Source organism: Ambystoma mexicanum, chromosome 4p (genome assembly GCF_040938575.1).
Source record: "Ambystoma mexicanum isolate Mex_15411 chromosome 4p, UKY_AmexF1_1, whole genome shotgun sequence".
NCBI classification, from domain to species: Eukaryota; Metazoa; Chordata; class Amphibia; order Caudata; family Ambystomatidae; genus Ambystoma; species Ambystoma mexicanum.
In genome coordinates this window covers 665,347,373-665,363,054 of record NC_090927.1, presented here as the reverse complement: position 1 = coordinate 665,363,054, position 15,682 = coordinate 665,347,373, and the positions used below count along the sequence as shown (strand labels likewise).

Here is a 15,682-nt window from a genome sequence, read left to right as displayed (position 1 = left end):
GTTTGACTGGAGGTGAAGTGACCTCCAGTGGAGCTTGGCCATTCCTCAACGAACCCAGAAGACCCAAATTACCACAGTTATGGCCAATCGCTGACAATTACAAAGCCTCATTTAAGTAAGCAAATAGTAGCATTGCAAATACATACCAAACTCCACATTAGAAAAGTCAAACTGGTTTACTTAATAGGCCTTTGCATGATTCTTAATGTTATTTGGATGACAACCTTAACTTCCTATTGATGAAGATATCGTCGGTACCTATACGTATATCACTAAATGTTGGGAAATGCATAAGTGCCCTGGCTACCTGGCATGTAAGCATAGGGACAGCAACATGCACCCCATTTGCAAGTTACACACGACCAATTCAAATGGATTGTGAAGCTCTGTAACTATGTGATTCTAACAGAATGATGCATGGTCTTCCACTCTGGTGGCGCATGAACCTAAGGTAGCATGTTCAAGAGATAAAGTTGTTGGTATAGCACAACAGGTTGATGCACCTACTACATAAGCATGTGAGTAATGGGAAGCCGGAAACGTACGTTCCAGTGTAGTTTAATTTACCGTTTATCCCTTTAAGGTTAATATATTGTTTTTACTGTTCCTACATCAAAAAGCAACATTACCATGCTACACAAATAAACACTGCAAATGTAGTCTTAGGAGGATTGCTGATTAAAATTCCAAGTATTAGTTAGAGAATCAACTCAGAAAATAGAACTGAAAGTTCAGGTTACTGGGAAACAATACTGTATTCACATTCTAAAGTTGAAATGGGTTTTGTCAAAGACAACTTTCAATTGTTTTTATTTGTATTTACAAAGCGTTTTCGACAAACGGAGTTACAATAAAATGAAATGATCAGTATCAAAGGCATACAAGATGGCGCTAGAATTATTGTGAGGAAAAAGACAGATGAGCTTTCAATGAGGAATGGAAGGAAGCAAGGGAAGACTCAGAGCACAAGATTAAAGGACGAGCATTCCAAAGGTTAGGCACCAGAAGCGAAAAGGAGTGGAAGAGAGAGGGAACACGGTTAGGCTGGGTAACACAGATTAGAAGAAGGGTAGAAGTGTCAAGAGGACAATTAGGGGAGCATACTGAAATAAGATGGGAAAGGTACCAGGCTATGCAGGCATTAAAAGACAATACATAGAACACAGTAAAGGCAGGAAAAGCAAGCCAGTGAAGAGCAGCAAGCAAATGAGAAGTACGAGAAGGTAGCACACAAAAGCCAGTGAGGAGCACCAGAAAAATGAGAAGTACCAATACAAGCAGGAAGAAAAGAAAGACAGTGAAGAGCAGCAAGAGAATTAGAAGGACGAGAACGAGTAGGACGCAAACAAAAGCTACTGAACAGCAACAGCAAAGTAGGAAGTACCAGAACACGCAGGAAGAAAATAATGACAGTGAAGAGCAGCAAAAAAATGAGAAGTATGAGAATGAGCAGGAAGGAAAAGAAAGACAGTGAAGAGCAGCAAGGGAATGGGAAGTATGAGAATAAGCAGGGAGCAAAAGACAGGCAGTGAAGAGCAGAAAGAGAATTAGAAGTATGAATACGAGCAGAAAGCAAAGAAAAAACAGCACCAGCATAATAGGAAGTACCAGAACAAGCAGGAAGAAAATAAGGACAGTGAAGAGCAGCAAAATAATGAGAGGCATGAGAATGAGCAGCAGGAAGGAAAAGAAAGAAAGTGAAGAGCAGCAAGGGAATGAGAAGTATGAGAATGAGCAGGGAGCAAAAGACAGGCAGTGAAGAGCAGCAAGAGAATGAGAAGTATGAAAATGAGTTTGAAGGAAAAGAAAGCCAGCGAAGAGTTGCAAGAGAATGAGATGTATCAGAACGAGCAGGAAGGAAAAGAAAGACAACGAAGAGCAGCAAGAGAATGAGAAGTACAAAAACAAGCAGGAAGGAAAAGAAAGCTAGTGAAGAGTGGCAAGAGAATGAGATGTATGAGAACGAGCAGGGATGAAAAGAAAGACAGTGAAGAGCAGCAAGAGAATGATATGTTCGAAAACGAGCAGGAAGGAAAGGAAAGCCAGAGAAGAGTGGCAAGAGAATGAGAAGTACGAGAATGAGCGGGAAGCAAACGAACGCTAAGGAAGGACAGCAAGTAACTGAGAAATGAGAGCTTGAGCAGGAAGCAAAAGGAAGCCAGTTAAGAGCAGCAAGAGAATAAGTAGCATGAGAACGAGTAGGAAGCAAACGTAAGCCGGTGAAGAGCATCAGCAAAAATAAGAAGTACCAGAACAAGCAGGAAGAAAGGAAAGACAGTGAAGAGCAGCATGAGAATGAGGCATGAGAATGAGCAGGAAGTAAAAGACAGGCAGTGAAGAGCAGCAAGAGAAGGACAAGTATGAGAAAGAGCTGGAAGCAACAGAAAGCCAGTAAAGAGTGGCAAGAGAATGACAAGTATGAGAAAGAGCAGGAAGCAAAAGAAACCCAGGGAAGAGCAGCAAAGGAAAAATAAGTACAAAATCGAGCACGAAGGAAATGAAAGACAGTGAAGAGTGGCAAGAGAATGAGAAGCATGAGAATGAGCAGTAAGCAAGCATAAAAGATGAATGGAAGCATTAACAATAGAATGAAGAGGGTCCTGAGCAAAAGCAGTGAGACCCAAGAGAAGAATAGAACAGTGGGCACCACAAAAAACCTAAAGACAATATAAGTATTTTAGAAGAAGAAAATGTGAGAAAGGGAAAGATTGTATGAATGTTGTAAAGCTGGTAGTGACAAGAGCATCCGAAAGAAAAAATGTGGTGTATGCCAAATAAGTGAGTGAGGGCTCAAAAAAAGAATTCGAGAATCTTGGTAGATTAGGAGAGTAGAACATAGGATGGGAATAGAAGGGGGGAAACAGGCTTGAAGAGAAAGGGCACTTATTGTTTGTTGGAAGAAAAACCCTTAGAGAAAGTTCAGTGAAGCTGGTCAGAAAAGGTAAAAAAGCCAGGATGCTCTGATGTAAGTGTTTGCTGTAAACCTCTGCCAATAAATAAAAGTTTTTTTTAAAAAAAGCCAGGAAAATAAACAAAAATTGCAGAATCATCTGCCTAGAGGTGACAGCAGATATCAAACAAAAGAATATTAGAAGAAGGAGGCATAGTACTGAGAGAGAACAGTGTGAATACAGAGAGAGAAAACAGTGTGAACCACAGACAGAGATAGCCTTGTGAAATGTCAAACTACATCAGTAATGAAAAAGAAAATGTGAAAAGCCCAGATTGCCAGCGATCATAGAGACAAGGAACAAAGCAAGAAAAACCGGAACCAGAAAAACCCAGGGAATAAAGAGAAAAACAGAGAAAAGAATGATCCACTCTGTGGAAAGCTGCAGAATGAGACAGGAAGAGCATTTAGAGTGACGAGAAGAAGGATCTTCGTAAAATGCAAAAGAGATTTTTTTGTGGAATGGGCAAGACAAAAGCCAGATTTTATTTCTGGCAAGAAGAATTTAGAGTCAGGATATGGAGAAAGTTTGGAAAGTAAGGGGAGGAAAACAATAGGGCTACAGTACGAGGTAGGTGATGGGTCAGGAGAGGATATTTCAAGAGCTTAAACGAAGAGGGAAAATACCAGTTGAGAGAAAGGAAATAAAAACAAAGCCAAGTAAGGGAGAATGCAAAGGAATAAGGAGAGAAGGAAGGGGATCTGAAAGGGTTGTAGAGCGGGTAGCACGCTAAAACATAAGACTAAGAAAACATTATCAAAGAGAGGTGGAACTACAGACAGAAGGTGTAGAGCACGGGTCTGCAACTTCATGTGGCTCTCCAGATGTGTTGGACTACAACTCCCATGATCCTTCACCATTGACAATTGTGGCCAGGCTTGATGTGAGTTGTAGTTCAAAACATCTGGGGAGCCAAAGGTTGCAGATCCCTAGTGTAGAGGGAGTAGGCAAAGTCAGAAGCTGATAAGAGGATATTTCAGTATTGGGTTAGGAAAACAGGGAGACAGAAGACTATTGAGAAATGAAAAAGAAAGGATAAGGCTACAGAGACAGAGAATAACTAAAAGATTGATAGCAAAGTTGCATGACATGGAATTCAAGGGGGTTAAGAAGTATGGAGAGTTGAAAGGGTGGGAACATCAGAAGAAGAGGGGTTTTCCTCCAGCGATGTTCCAGTTTACGTAAAAAGTTGACTCCATGGAAGGGTCAAAGGTTTACAAGAAGGAAGAAGAAAGGAATGAGAATCAAAGCAGGAAGATATCACAGGGGGAAAGGGGCAGATGAACAATCAAGATGGGGAAGAGAGAAGTCGGAAAGAGAAGAACAAATTAGATGCTCATTAGTCGAGAATGAGGAAATATCGAAGTGACGGAGGCAGTGGTGCACGAAATAGGCAGTGGTACTAGGGGGAAATAAAGAAGAAGGAATGTTATAGGGCTAAGACAGGGATAAATGTTAACCAAAAAGAAAAGGAAAAGTGTATGCAGGGGAATGAGGCGGTTGATGACAACAAATAGAGAAACAAGAGGCATTTGACCTTGAAGGAGACAGGAGAAGGAGTGTTAGAGACTTGAGTTAGGTGAAAGGAGTCAATGATAGAACGATGCATGAGTTGAATTAAGATGAATATTAGAGTCCCCAGGGAGAAACAAATGGGAGATCCTGGAAAGAGGAACGTTTAGTAGAGGATGAATACTAGAATGACAGAGGACCAGGAGAATGATAGATGATTAGAAAAGAGACAGTGAGGTTTAGAAAAATAAAAGAATGATATTCGAAAGAAGAAAAAGCCAGGAAAGGGGAAGGAGAAGCTGAAAGGATCCAAGAGGAGTGACAGAGAACCGCTGTGCCACACCAATACAAGACAAACAAGGAGAATGAAAAAAAAGAGCATAGAAAAGTAGTGAGAGCAGCAGGAGTTCAGGTATTAAAAGGGGAAGCCCAGGTCTCATTGAGACAAAGACTGGACATTACGTAATAGAAAAAGGTCAAGAGTGGACAAAGTCTTGTAACACAGAATGTGCGCATTCCAACGAGCAAGTGTTACAGAGCGGGAAAGACAGGCAGCAATGGGAGAATACATAGTGTAATCAGATGTACAGGATCCCGAGGAAGAGGAAAGGGGCTGAGAAGAAGAAAGAACAGGAAGAAATGGTGTAAATAAACAGGGAAAACATGAAAGTGACATGAATTCCATAACTGAGAAACAGGAAAAATGAGAAATGACAGGAACCATGCTGGAAAACAAGACAAATACGTGATGAATGACCTCCTCAGAGGGACATGTGCGAGGGGCCGGAAAAATCTAGAGGGGCAGCATAAAATGACAGTGGGTTGGCAGCTGAGGGTCACTTCCTAATCCTAAAGTTATTGTCATTCTGAGTTTAGTAACCGTCTGATCAGAGGGGCTACAAAGGTAATACAGGTTCACATTAGAAGAGTAAAATTAAGGCAACTTGGTTCAAATATTTCAATAAGCAGAATGTGGGCATTTTCTCAGTAATATCTCAGAAACATTGTTCAAAGGGTGAAGGGCAACACTGCAATCTTTCCTGAAAAATGGAAGGTTGGTAATGATTGAAGTGGGTTACAGCGCAAACTCTTTGCTTACTCAAAGGATCCGCTGCTTCTGCAGGCAAGCAAGAGCACCCAATGCATGGGTCTGCAGTGAGTCGACAAGCACCCCGGGTGTTTAGAATAACCATTGACCGAGCAACTACCTCCCGCATGGATTCACTGCATTCTAATTTATTTGGAGTGGATATCCTGAAATCCTGGAGTGGATTTACCTCTTGATCCTTGGACTTGTTGGTTACATGTCTCCTAGATGAAAGATTAGAGCCCTGGAAACAGGTCTGCCTTGGCTAGATGGGGCTTCTCTTACTCGGCCCCTTCAGGGATTGAGTGATCAGAGTTTCACTCCAGACGAGCTGTAAATAGCTTCTGGGCGCTTTGTCTGGGGTGCTGGCGTCCCTGTGAAATACTATGCTGCAGTAGGAAGGGGTCTGTAAATCAGGTGCAGCTGTGCAAAGCAGATGGAAACGTCCCTGATGCTCCTTAGCTCTTATAAAAGAGCAGCCATCGGCAGTTCACAAAATATGTCAAGAGCGACAAGGAGAAAAAAACCTTAAAACAATCGTCGAAACTCATTGCTCGAGTTAGGGGTCTCATCCCCAATAATGAAACCCTGCCCAAGTGGTCTTCTATTACAAAGAGTTAAATGTCCCCCGCTGGACAGGGCATGGTGTAACGGACAACCCTGCAGTAAAGGGTAATCCCCATTAGTTAAGGGCAGGCACTCCTGATTGGTCCAAAACCTGTGTATGTCTCTGGGTGGCAGGAATTTGTGAAATTATATGTTATGGCACAGGGCATTCCATGTGGAGCACCTCCACACTCATGCACACTATCATTCACAGAAAGTGTGTACTCAGCATAGAAAACGTATTGGACTCCTTGGGCCTCATTCCCAGGTGGGCGGTAAGGGGTTAACGGTGCCGGTATGGGTGCCAGCATCATTAACCTCTTACCACCCTATTACAAGCCTGCTCGCGAGACCCGCAAAGGGCGCCTGGTAAAACCAGGTGCCTTTAGCGGGTACCGCTAGCAGACCAGGGAGCTAACAACGGGCCCATTATTAACAGGCCCGTTGTTAGCTCCCTCCCCATTCCCATTGAGCCCTATGGGGGCTTGAATGGGAATGGGGATGGGTTCCCTGAATGGGGAAATACCGGGTCCTCCAAGGTTGGAATGGCCCGGTATTTCCCCATTCAGGGAACCCGGACCCGGTATGCGGTATGAGGGTAGCCATGGTGCAAATAGCGCCATGGCTACCTCCATACTCATAATGACCTCCCTTGACTTTGGCAAAGGGCAGCTAGGGGACTGGTGTACATTTTAAAATGTAGTAGTGAAGGGGAAGATTAAGCACACCATTCCATTGCCACATATTGTGATTATTGCGGGGGCATGAGAAGAGGCAATATACAGGTGTGACTCTAATTCTTCCAGGGATGGAACAATACAATCTGAAAGCATCAGGGAACGGAATATGGAAACTTTGCACTGATACAAGTGCACTGTTGCACCGTATTTGCACTAGGGCAAAGTTTTCCCTAGGGCAAAAAGCAATGGGGCCGTATTAGGAAACCTTTGGACCATAACAAGTGCATGTTTTTCATGTTATAAGCAATTGAGCAAACATTACCATAGTGTAAACAACATGCACTTGCAATGCATTTTTTAATAATGGCAAAGTTTGCCCTGGTGCAAAAATGCAGTGAAAGTGCATGTTTTTTGTACTAGGGAAATGTTTGCCCTAGTGCTTATACCATGAAAAATTGCACTTGTTGTGGTGCAAAAGTTTTCTAATATGGGTCAAATGTTTTTGGAAGTGTATGTTCTGCTTAGCAAGTGAACCATAGCCTGATATTAGTGTCTTGAGTTCATCAATCCTCGCTAGGAGCACTGTGTACAAACACAATTCTGAAATACAGCTGCAGACATGTGAGATCCCAAGGGGGAGCATCACCCTTGCTCTGTCTGTGGCCCACTTTATTATTATTATTATATTTATTGAGTGCAGACCTAGCTTGGGAAGCAATGGAGCGCTTTACAGTCATAGGGGAAAGAAAACAGTGGACCAAAAAGAGAATAAAGGAGCAGGGAGCTAACAGGGGAGGGTGGGCAATTGGCAGCATGGGGAAAGACAGTGGGGAGCAGATGATCGAGCCACGGGTAGGGTAGGGCGTGCAGGGTATTTGGACATCGGTGTTAAGTAGGAGCTGTTCCTTGAAGAGGAAGGCTTTGAGCTCTTTTCTGAATTATAGAAGTGATGGGGCAAGTCTGATGTTGACGGGGAGGAGGTTCCAGAGTCTATGGGCATAGGCAGAGAAGGCTTGTTTTCAGGTTCTTTCCTTCCTATATTGTTGTAATTAAAGTCTGCACATTTACTTACTTCTGGTGGATCGCAGGCCTCCGGAGATGCTGGGTTTCTCAGTGAGGTAGCTTGAGGTAGCTAGGGGACTTCAGGATGACAGCCTTGTAGATGATGCAACAGGATTTGAAGATGATACAGGCTTGCAGTGGGAGCAAGCCCATATCAGTTTAATGAGGGTCGGGTTGATGTGCTCGAATTTAATTTGTTGAGTCCTTTAATTAGTCTTGCTGCAGCCTGCAGGACACATTTCAGGGGTACCAGTGCAGTCACCAGAAGGACTTCCAAAAGGGCATTGCCACCACTCAGGTGGGAAAGGACCAAGGCTTGGACAACAGATCTGAAGTTGTTTTCTGGGATGAAGGGCTTGATTTTTTGCAAGAGAAAGTTGGTACCGGGCGGTTTGGACTAATGCACATAATCTCCATATGCATTTTTATCAGGCCTATTCATGATTGATATCCCGAAACCCTGACTTACTGTTCACTTATTGGCAAGGCCAGTCCTATCAGACCTTGTTCTGCAGAGACCCTCCTTCATAGTTCACTAAATTCTGTATCACCAAAGGAAGTCAGCAAGGAGTGGCGGTAACTCTGACCAAAGGACATTGGCTATCTGTGATGTACATCAAGTCTAGTGCAATGACCTCTTCTGTACCTCATTCTGGCCCATATTCTGGCCGCACACTTGCAGGCATAGGGTGTTGCTAGGTTTGGAAAATATATGGGGCGACACTAATGTCAGGACTGTCGGTACTCTGGGCTAGCTAGCCTTTTGGTTGTAGCCCCTGAGCTTCTACCCGGGGCTACAACCAAAGGATCAGGAGCTATAGCCCCCTTAGACCCACCCCCACAGTGCCTCTCCTTGCAGAGTCCCCCTAATGCCACACTACTTTTTCAGACTCACTCCTTAGGCTTAAGTGATAGTGATCTCTCACTACCACCGCGCCTAATATTAGGATGCAGCTTCCATCTGACAATCACACAAGCTGCACACATACTGAGTGCACCCAAGCACTCTATATTACCCTACTCTCTCGACTGACCTGGACTACGGTCACCGAGGGCGTTCAACCCACAATCGCTTTGAGGTTATACCAATGATATATAGAGAGCTATATGAATGCCAAATAACAATAACAACAATAACAATTAAGTGGACTGACACTGTTGGGTGCCAAGAGTTAAGCGTGACTTTACACAGACATGCGGAATAGGTAAAACAATGAAGTGCAATTGCGAGCTTACAATGAAGTGCAATTGTGAGCTTACAATGAAGTGCAATTGCGAGCTTACAATGAAGTGCAATTGCGAGCTTTCATGCTGTGGTTTGTGAATGTGCTATAGGATGACGCTGCTCAGCTATCACCCAGCAGGAATTACAATTCGGACACATGAACTTCCTGATTCATAATGTGATTAATTAGAACCTATTGGGCCTTGCACGCAGAAGCCTTTTATAATGGGGCAATCTCAATGGAAAGCACTCTGTGAATCAGGCCCACTGTGTTTCCAGAATGTGAATTTGTGCAGATGTTTAGAAAATAAAAGGCCATTAATTAGTAGAGTGTCTCACCCCCTGGCACCCTAAGGTTTCTGTGATCTCTCCATCCTCCTGGATTAGCATTGGTGTCATTGCACCTGCTGTGGGCGTAGAGATATGTACCCAGGAATGTATAACGCATTTACATAGCACAAACTACCCAAAATTGAGACCCAAACAACACCAAGTTGATTAATTAATGGACGAGGGATAGCATGCTTCCAAAAGCATTTGGTTATCAAAGGTAAAATTGCTCGAGGTCGGGGGCCTGCGAACTGTGGCTCTCCAGGTGTTTTGGACTATGGCGCCCATGGTCCCTCACCATTGACTATGCTGGATAAGGCTGATGCTAGTTGTATTAAAAAACATCTGGACAGCCAAAGGTTGCAGCCCCCTGCGAGTGTAGGTTGTGATATGCATAAGCACTGCTTCTTACTTGTGCCTAGGTTCTGGAGTTAATGCACACAATATGAGCAGAGTATACTAGTACAGAGCTAGGTAGTCCTCTTCTTTTCGTTTGGAGGAGGACCAATGTTTAACAATGCACAAAAGAGGTTCCACAAAACAGCTACCCACACAATATGAGCAGCCAGTTGGGTGTGTAGATTAAGCCTGTTCACAAAATGGCACAATGCATTGGATGTTTTCTTTTTTCTACCCATATCATAGTGGTTGGTAGAATCTCCCAGTTATTAATATTTCAAATAGTTCTTGATTTGCTAGAGTTAATTGATACAACATAAACACCCAATGGTACATAAGTTATCTGTACACAGGCACCAGTTCACCATAAGTAGGTACTTTTTAGTCTGTTGCATTACTGACAAGTGCCCCCTTTCTATGGCAGATGTGAAGTGCGTGCTCAGCGGTGACACTCGATGGCGTACACTGCGGCGGCACGGCCTACCTGTTCTGTTGGTCAGCGCCATTGGCAGGCAAGCAGGGAGGCGGGTGCTCATCCAGAGCAGAACGAGCAGGATTCCCACGTGCTTCATGTCGCCCAGGACTCATGCAAACCAGGGTCCAAAGGATCTGCAGCAAAATGGAAGAAAGAGCGCTGTCAGCACGAGCCCAGGACAGACACAAAAGGAAGCTCTGTTGCAGACTCAATGGACAGAGCCAGATTGACTAAGCGCGTTGTCAAATGTTCCTGCACCGCAGACGCTCTACTCTAAGTCCAACCTCTCTGTGAACACTTGACATATGCGCAGCGGTTTGCACTGCCCTTCACCCTTTCAGCAATTCATGGTATGCAAAACCACCAATCTGTGGTCAAGAAGGCACTCCAAAAACCACCATTAAAATGGCAATTCTTCGAAGTGTTAAACACAATCCTTACTCTACTCCATGTTGACTAATAAACATAACAGATTCGAAAGCCTCCATTTTCAGTCGCAGCAAAAACACTTCATCTTTAAATGTTACTAAAGTAACTGGAAGTAGTCACCCCTGGTCTTATTAGGTTGCCTTGCATTCACTTGAACTACCGAACGACTCTTTGGAAATGTCATCCAAATAGCACTTTCACTACTACTAGACTAAGGGCTTGAATTACAACAAATGCTGAATAAGGGAAAGTCTCATTGAAAACATGTTTTTTAAGTGAGGCCCTAAGAGTTACTTTCGCAATAGCTCGATGGATAAACAATAGGATAAACAAAAATTGCAAACCTCAAATGGCCATACATGTCATTAAAAAGATCTCATAGAAGTTTCAGTGTAAAATACAACAATTCAGTAATTTGCTGAGTAATTGATAAGAAATAATAAGAAACCGATAATGTTGATCTGAGCGGCAGCTGGACTATTGGGGTGGCCAGAGCGGTGTCCTACTTCACGGCCACTCCCCACCATGTGCATACGTAGCAGCGGCGTCTTGCCTCCCTCGTGGATATGGTGGCTGCATTGTAAATGTGCAGGGGGGGGGGTTGTATTGAGGCAACCCCATCCCACATGTCCAGTACAGTTTGGTACAGAGTGGTGGGCAAAGGATCCCTGAGCTAGGCCCAAATCAGGCTCGGGCAGGCCTAGAAGGCAATAGGGCAATCCTCGAACCCAAAAACACTTAATGCTAGTGTGGGACAGTTATTAGGGTCCAAGTGCACATTTTTGTGGACCATGTCAGCCAGTTTGATAAGTGACTTCACCAGAGGCTAGTAGTTTTGACCAGTGTTACTGAATACATTTTCTTATTCTTTAAAATGCACAATTTGCATCACAATTTATCAACCCTCCACCCCCTTGGGTACTACTCAAACAGTCGATCACAAAAGGAATGAATTGCCATTTGCAGCTGTGGGCCACTTTTTCATTGGTGCCCAACACAATTTTTTGCCCCAGTCCGACCCAGGGCCAAATAGATGCTCGGTGATGCTAAAATTGAAATGTCATAAGTCTGGGATGTGACGCTTTCGATTTCTTGGGCTAGAACGGTCATCAGCCCTAGCCAGAATAGTCATGGTGGAGGAATCATGGGAGTTCTAGTCCATAACATTTGGAGAGGCTCATGTTGCAGACCTTGGCGAAAGCATTAAGCTCCCTCGACCTTCCCCATATTGTGACTCTCACACTTGCCGCGGTGTGGTTGGGAGCTTGCTGGACCCATACCAGCATGTGTAGGACTCCAGGAAGGGGGGGGGGGCAAAGAATGAATTCACGAGCTGAGTGTGAGATTTAGTGGGGTCTAGTCTCAAGCCCCCACCTTAGCCCTCCCTTAAATTCGGACTGTTTAGAGAGATGACAGAGGATCAAACCCACCCAGAAGGAGCAATGCTTTAGTTTGGACTATTTCCAGAAGCAAAAGACCTGGACTGAAGAGAGGCCCAATCTGGCCCAGGCCCACCTTTGTCAGAGATAGCAGTGGAGGTAAGTAATACAAAGTTGCCCTTACTTACTAATTGAGTCAGTCCTGCTTTTCCTAATTCAACAGCAAACTGTGTTGGGTGCTCAACATGAGCACACCATTAATTAGACTGGAGCATTGTTGCATGTAATTGGATTCTAAAGAAGCTGTCAGACACATGGGGCCTCATTATAAGTTTGCCGGTCCCGAAACAAGGGTGCCAGTAAGCTCACTGGCACCCTTGTTTCCGTACCAGCTGTGGAATTAGAAAAATACAATATTAAGGCTTTTACACCATGCAAAGGAAAATACACCGACACAGGCTTGTAAAGATTCCCAGAATCTTTATTACAAAACTGAACAGTTATAAAACAAAGTACACAAATAGCTATTTGGCTGTCAATACATCACAGAGACCACCAGCAGGGTTCAATGTGAGCAGTGAGCAGGATTTGCTAGCTGGACATCAGCGTATTTATACAGTTTTTTAGAATGATGTCCAGCCTCCTGCAAGTTAATCATGTACTGGGCTAGGTTCGCGCCAGGTTCGTTCCTAATTTACACATCTTGTGCATGCTGTTTACTTTTTAATACATTCACTAACAAACATTATTATTCTCTAGTTTAACGTTACACTCTTTACACATTGCTTTAATACAGATCAAACAAATGTTTTGCATGTTATATTTGGATAGCGTTATTTTTCTTGTATACTTGTAGGTTAACAATGCTTATTCAAGTAATCCCCTGATCCCGAGGTCAACAAAGGACAAGGTCTACATAACCCTAACATGTAGTCTGAAGGCAGGTTGGACATTAACTCTCCTACAGAGGTTGAAGAGGTTAAAGCAAGAACAAGAGCACACGAGACGGCCATTTTAGACTACAGCGTGACTTTGTACAATAAACTAAAATGGCGGCTCTAACCTAAAATGGTCGCTTGATTCACTTGAGGTCACAACCTTGTAATACGGATTTCCTCGCAAAGTGACTGGCATAGGCCAACATATACAATGAGGACGAAACAATATTATATCAGTTATAACACAGCAAACTGCAAGTCTGCCTGCCGGAGCCGCTGTGCCGGACAGGTCTGACCCTTTAGGCAGACCTGTCACAGGAGCACCGGCACCGTTGTTAATGGTGCCAGTGCTCCCGTGTCCCCATTCCCATAGAGTCCCATAGAACCAAATGGGAATGGGGAGTAACGTAATTACCGGTGCCTGATTTCCCGGCCACCAGACTTGGAATAGCCCAGTGGCACTGGGAAGTAATGCGCCGGTAAATCCTTCCAAGTCCGGTGGCAATCCGCTGGTAGCACCGGCAGGATTACCGCCGGACTCAGAATGAAGCCCATGCTCTTTCCAACACTCCTTTGGAAATGCTAGAGTACTTGCCATTCACGCAAGTTTATACAGCTGATGGCTTTACGTTTTGTGGTGATACTAACAGAGTAAATGTGCTACTTGCCCTATTCACGCAGACCTTGACCCCATGATGCAAGCAAGCCCGAGCAGTACCGCAGGAGCTCCAGATGAACATCCTAACTTTGCATGGAGTGCTGGAGCATATATCTGAAAGAAGTGTGAGCCTGTTTGTGCTGGAAAAAACATACACTCCAACACTACTGTGGCATCTCACACAGCCAGCATGAACATATGTTTTACAGTGGCAGTGCTGGCATATGCTGCTGTGACAGGTCTCGTGATATTCTAACCAGAATGACAGAGGGGCCTGTTTTGTCATATATTGTTGCGACCGGTCGCATGTTTTCTGTTGTAGACAAGCAGTATTAAATCTGAGACTGGACCTTATCGTATTCTTTAGGGAGGGCCAACATTAAACTGTACAGCAAAATGCTCCTGTACATTGTTGGTGACTTGGCATCTATTATGTCATGTGTTCACCTACAAAATCGACTGTACATTCTATGATTGTTTACAATTTTTTCTTAATTATGTGTGATGAAATGCACACATTTTGATCCCTTATTTAAAAATAATTCTCAGAAGGAGAATTGACCTGGAACCACCTCAAAACCACATATGTTTGTCTGGACTTGCTCACTGAAGTCACTCAGGATGATGCCGTAAAGTACCTATGCCCCGCCACCTTCAAAATTAACCAGCCACCGCCAGTTGGTCTTCAGCAATCAGATGCAGATCCTTGGTGTACATTGTGATGAAAGAATTGGCAAGTTTATTCCAGCTAATGTGGAAAGCACCCTAGGCTGACACGTCATGGTCTGAGGAGTACACCCGAGGAAATAGCCTCACACTGTCGCATGAGGGTCCAAACAACATGTACGTTTATCGATGCAGATAGGGTTCAAACTGTCTCCCTACAGCGTGCTATTTATTCTTGCGTGGGAATGGAAGTATAAGGCTACTTGATAAACCACCTACAGTGGGCACCAATGAGTATGCCATCACATAGTTCCTTACTAAGAAGAAAAGGTCTAGGTTTTTCCATCTTGAAAGAAAGGTGGAACTGCTGACACGTTCTTTGTGGTGTTTTCCGGTCTTCCGTCTTCCGGGGCATTCAAGGGATTTGACTTAACCAGTCATGAGTGTCATTGATGGTACATATTGTGCATCAATGTGGCTGTGCAGCAGGTCCATGGTATTTGTAAACTGTGCTCAGTATTGAGTTTCCATTCGATTCCAAAAGTATCCGGCCATCTGGAAAGGATGTACTCCAAAAGGTAAAAAGGTATAGTGGCTGCCTGTCTTTCCAAAGTTTATAATTGATCAAGTTTGTTTTCTCCTATCCATGGGGTGTTGCAAGGTCTAGAAAAGATCCGGGGCTATGCTCATGTTGGGACTGTCGGGACTCGGGGCTAGCTAGCCTTTTGGTTGTAGCCCCTGAGCTTCTATATGGGGTTTTAACCAAACGACCTAGAGCTATAGCCCTCTGAGCCCCCCCAGCAACACCTCTGCTCCTACTTCATTTTTACCAGCCTACACTTAAAAAAGGTTGACTTTCCTTCATGAGTGCTTTGACCCATTGAGTGCTTTGACCTATCCTTGTTGCTAGACCCTTCGATGATGCTGATCGTTTCGTCAAATTTTAAAATATTGGATCTGTGTTGTTAGAATGTGCAGACACCCAGAAATACATTCTTCCAAATCAGAGATCCTGTTCATGGGCTTGTGTAATCGGCTTTCCATTGGTCTGCTGAGCTTGGACGAGATCTTCAAATGGTTGAAATGCTGTTTTTGTGTGGCAACAACTTTTATTTCTCTCTTTGTTTATGAAAGCCGGCCATTCCATGATGGCCATCCACACCTCGAGGACCTGGTGCCTGAAGCTGCAGCCTTTGATTGGGCGAGGCCCTCACTATATTGGCATATTGGAAAGCCAGCAGGCTTGGCCGGCCCTTCTCTAAATGCCCACTCCTAATGCCCCTGT

General features: G+C 44.0%; 1 protein-coding gene across 3 annotated transcripts in view; it reads right to left on the bottom strand.

Moving 5' to 3' along the window:
• Nucleotides 1-15,682, bottom strand: part of COL19A1 (collagen type XIX alpha 1 chain) — a 2,241,461-nt gene that overhangs the window by 2,178,161 nt on the left and 47,618 nt on the right. For all 3 annotated transcript variants that reach the window (XM_069606203.1, XM_069606204.1, XM_069606205.1), the window contains exon 2: nt 10,337-10,461. In XM_069606203.1, coding sequence (XP_069462304.1) covers nt 10,337-10,424 — 88 coding nt within the window. In that variant the 5' untranslated portion in view covers nt 10,425-10,461. The remainder of the gene's footprint in view (nt 1-10,336; nt 10,462-15,682) is intronic.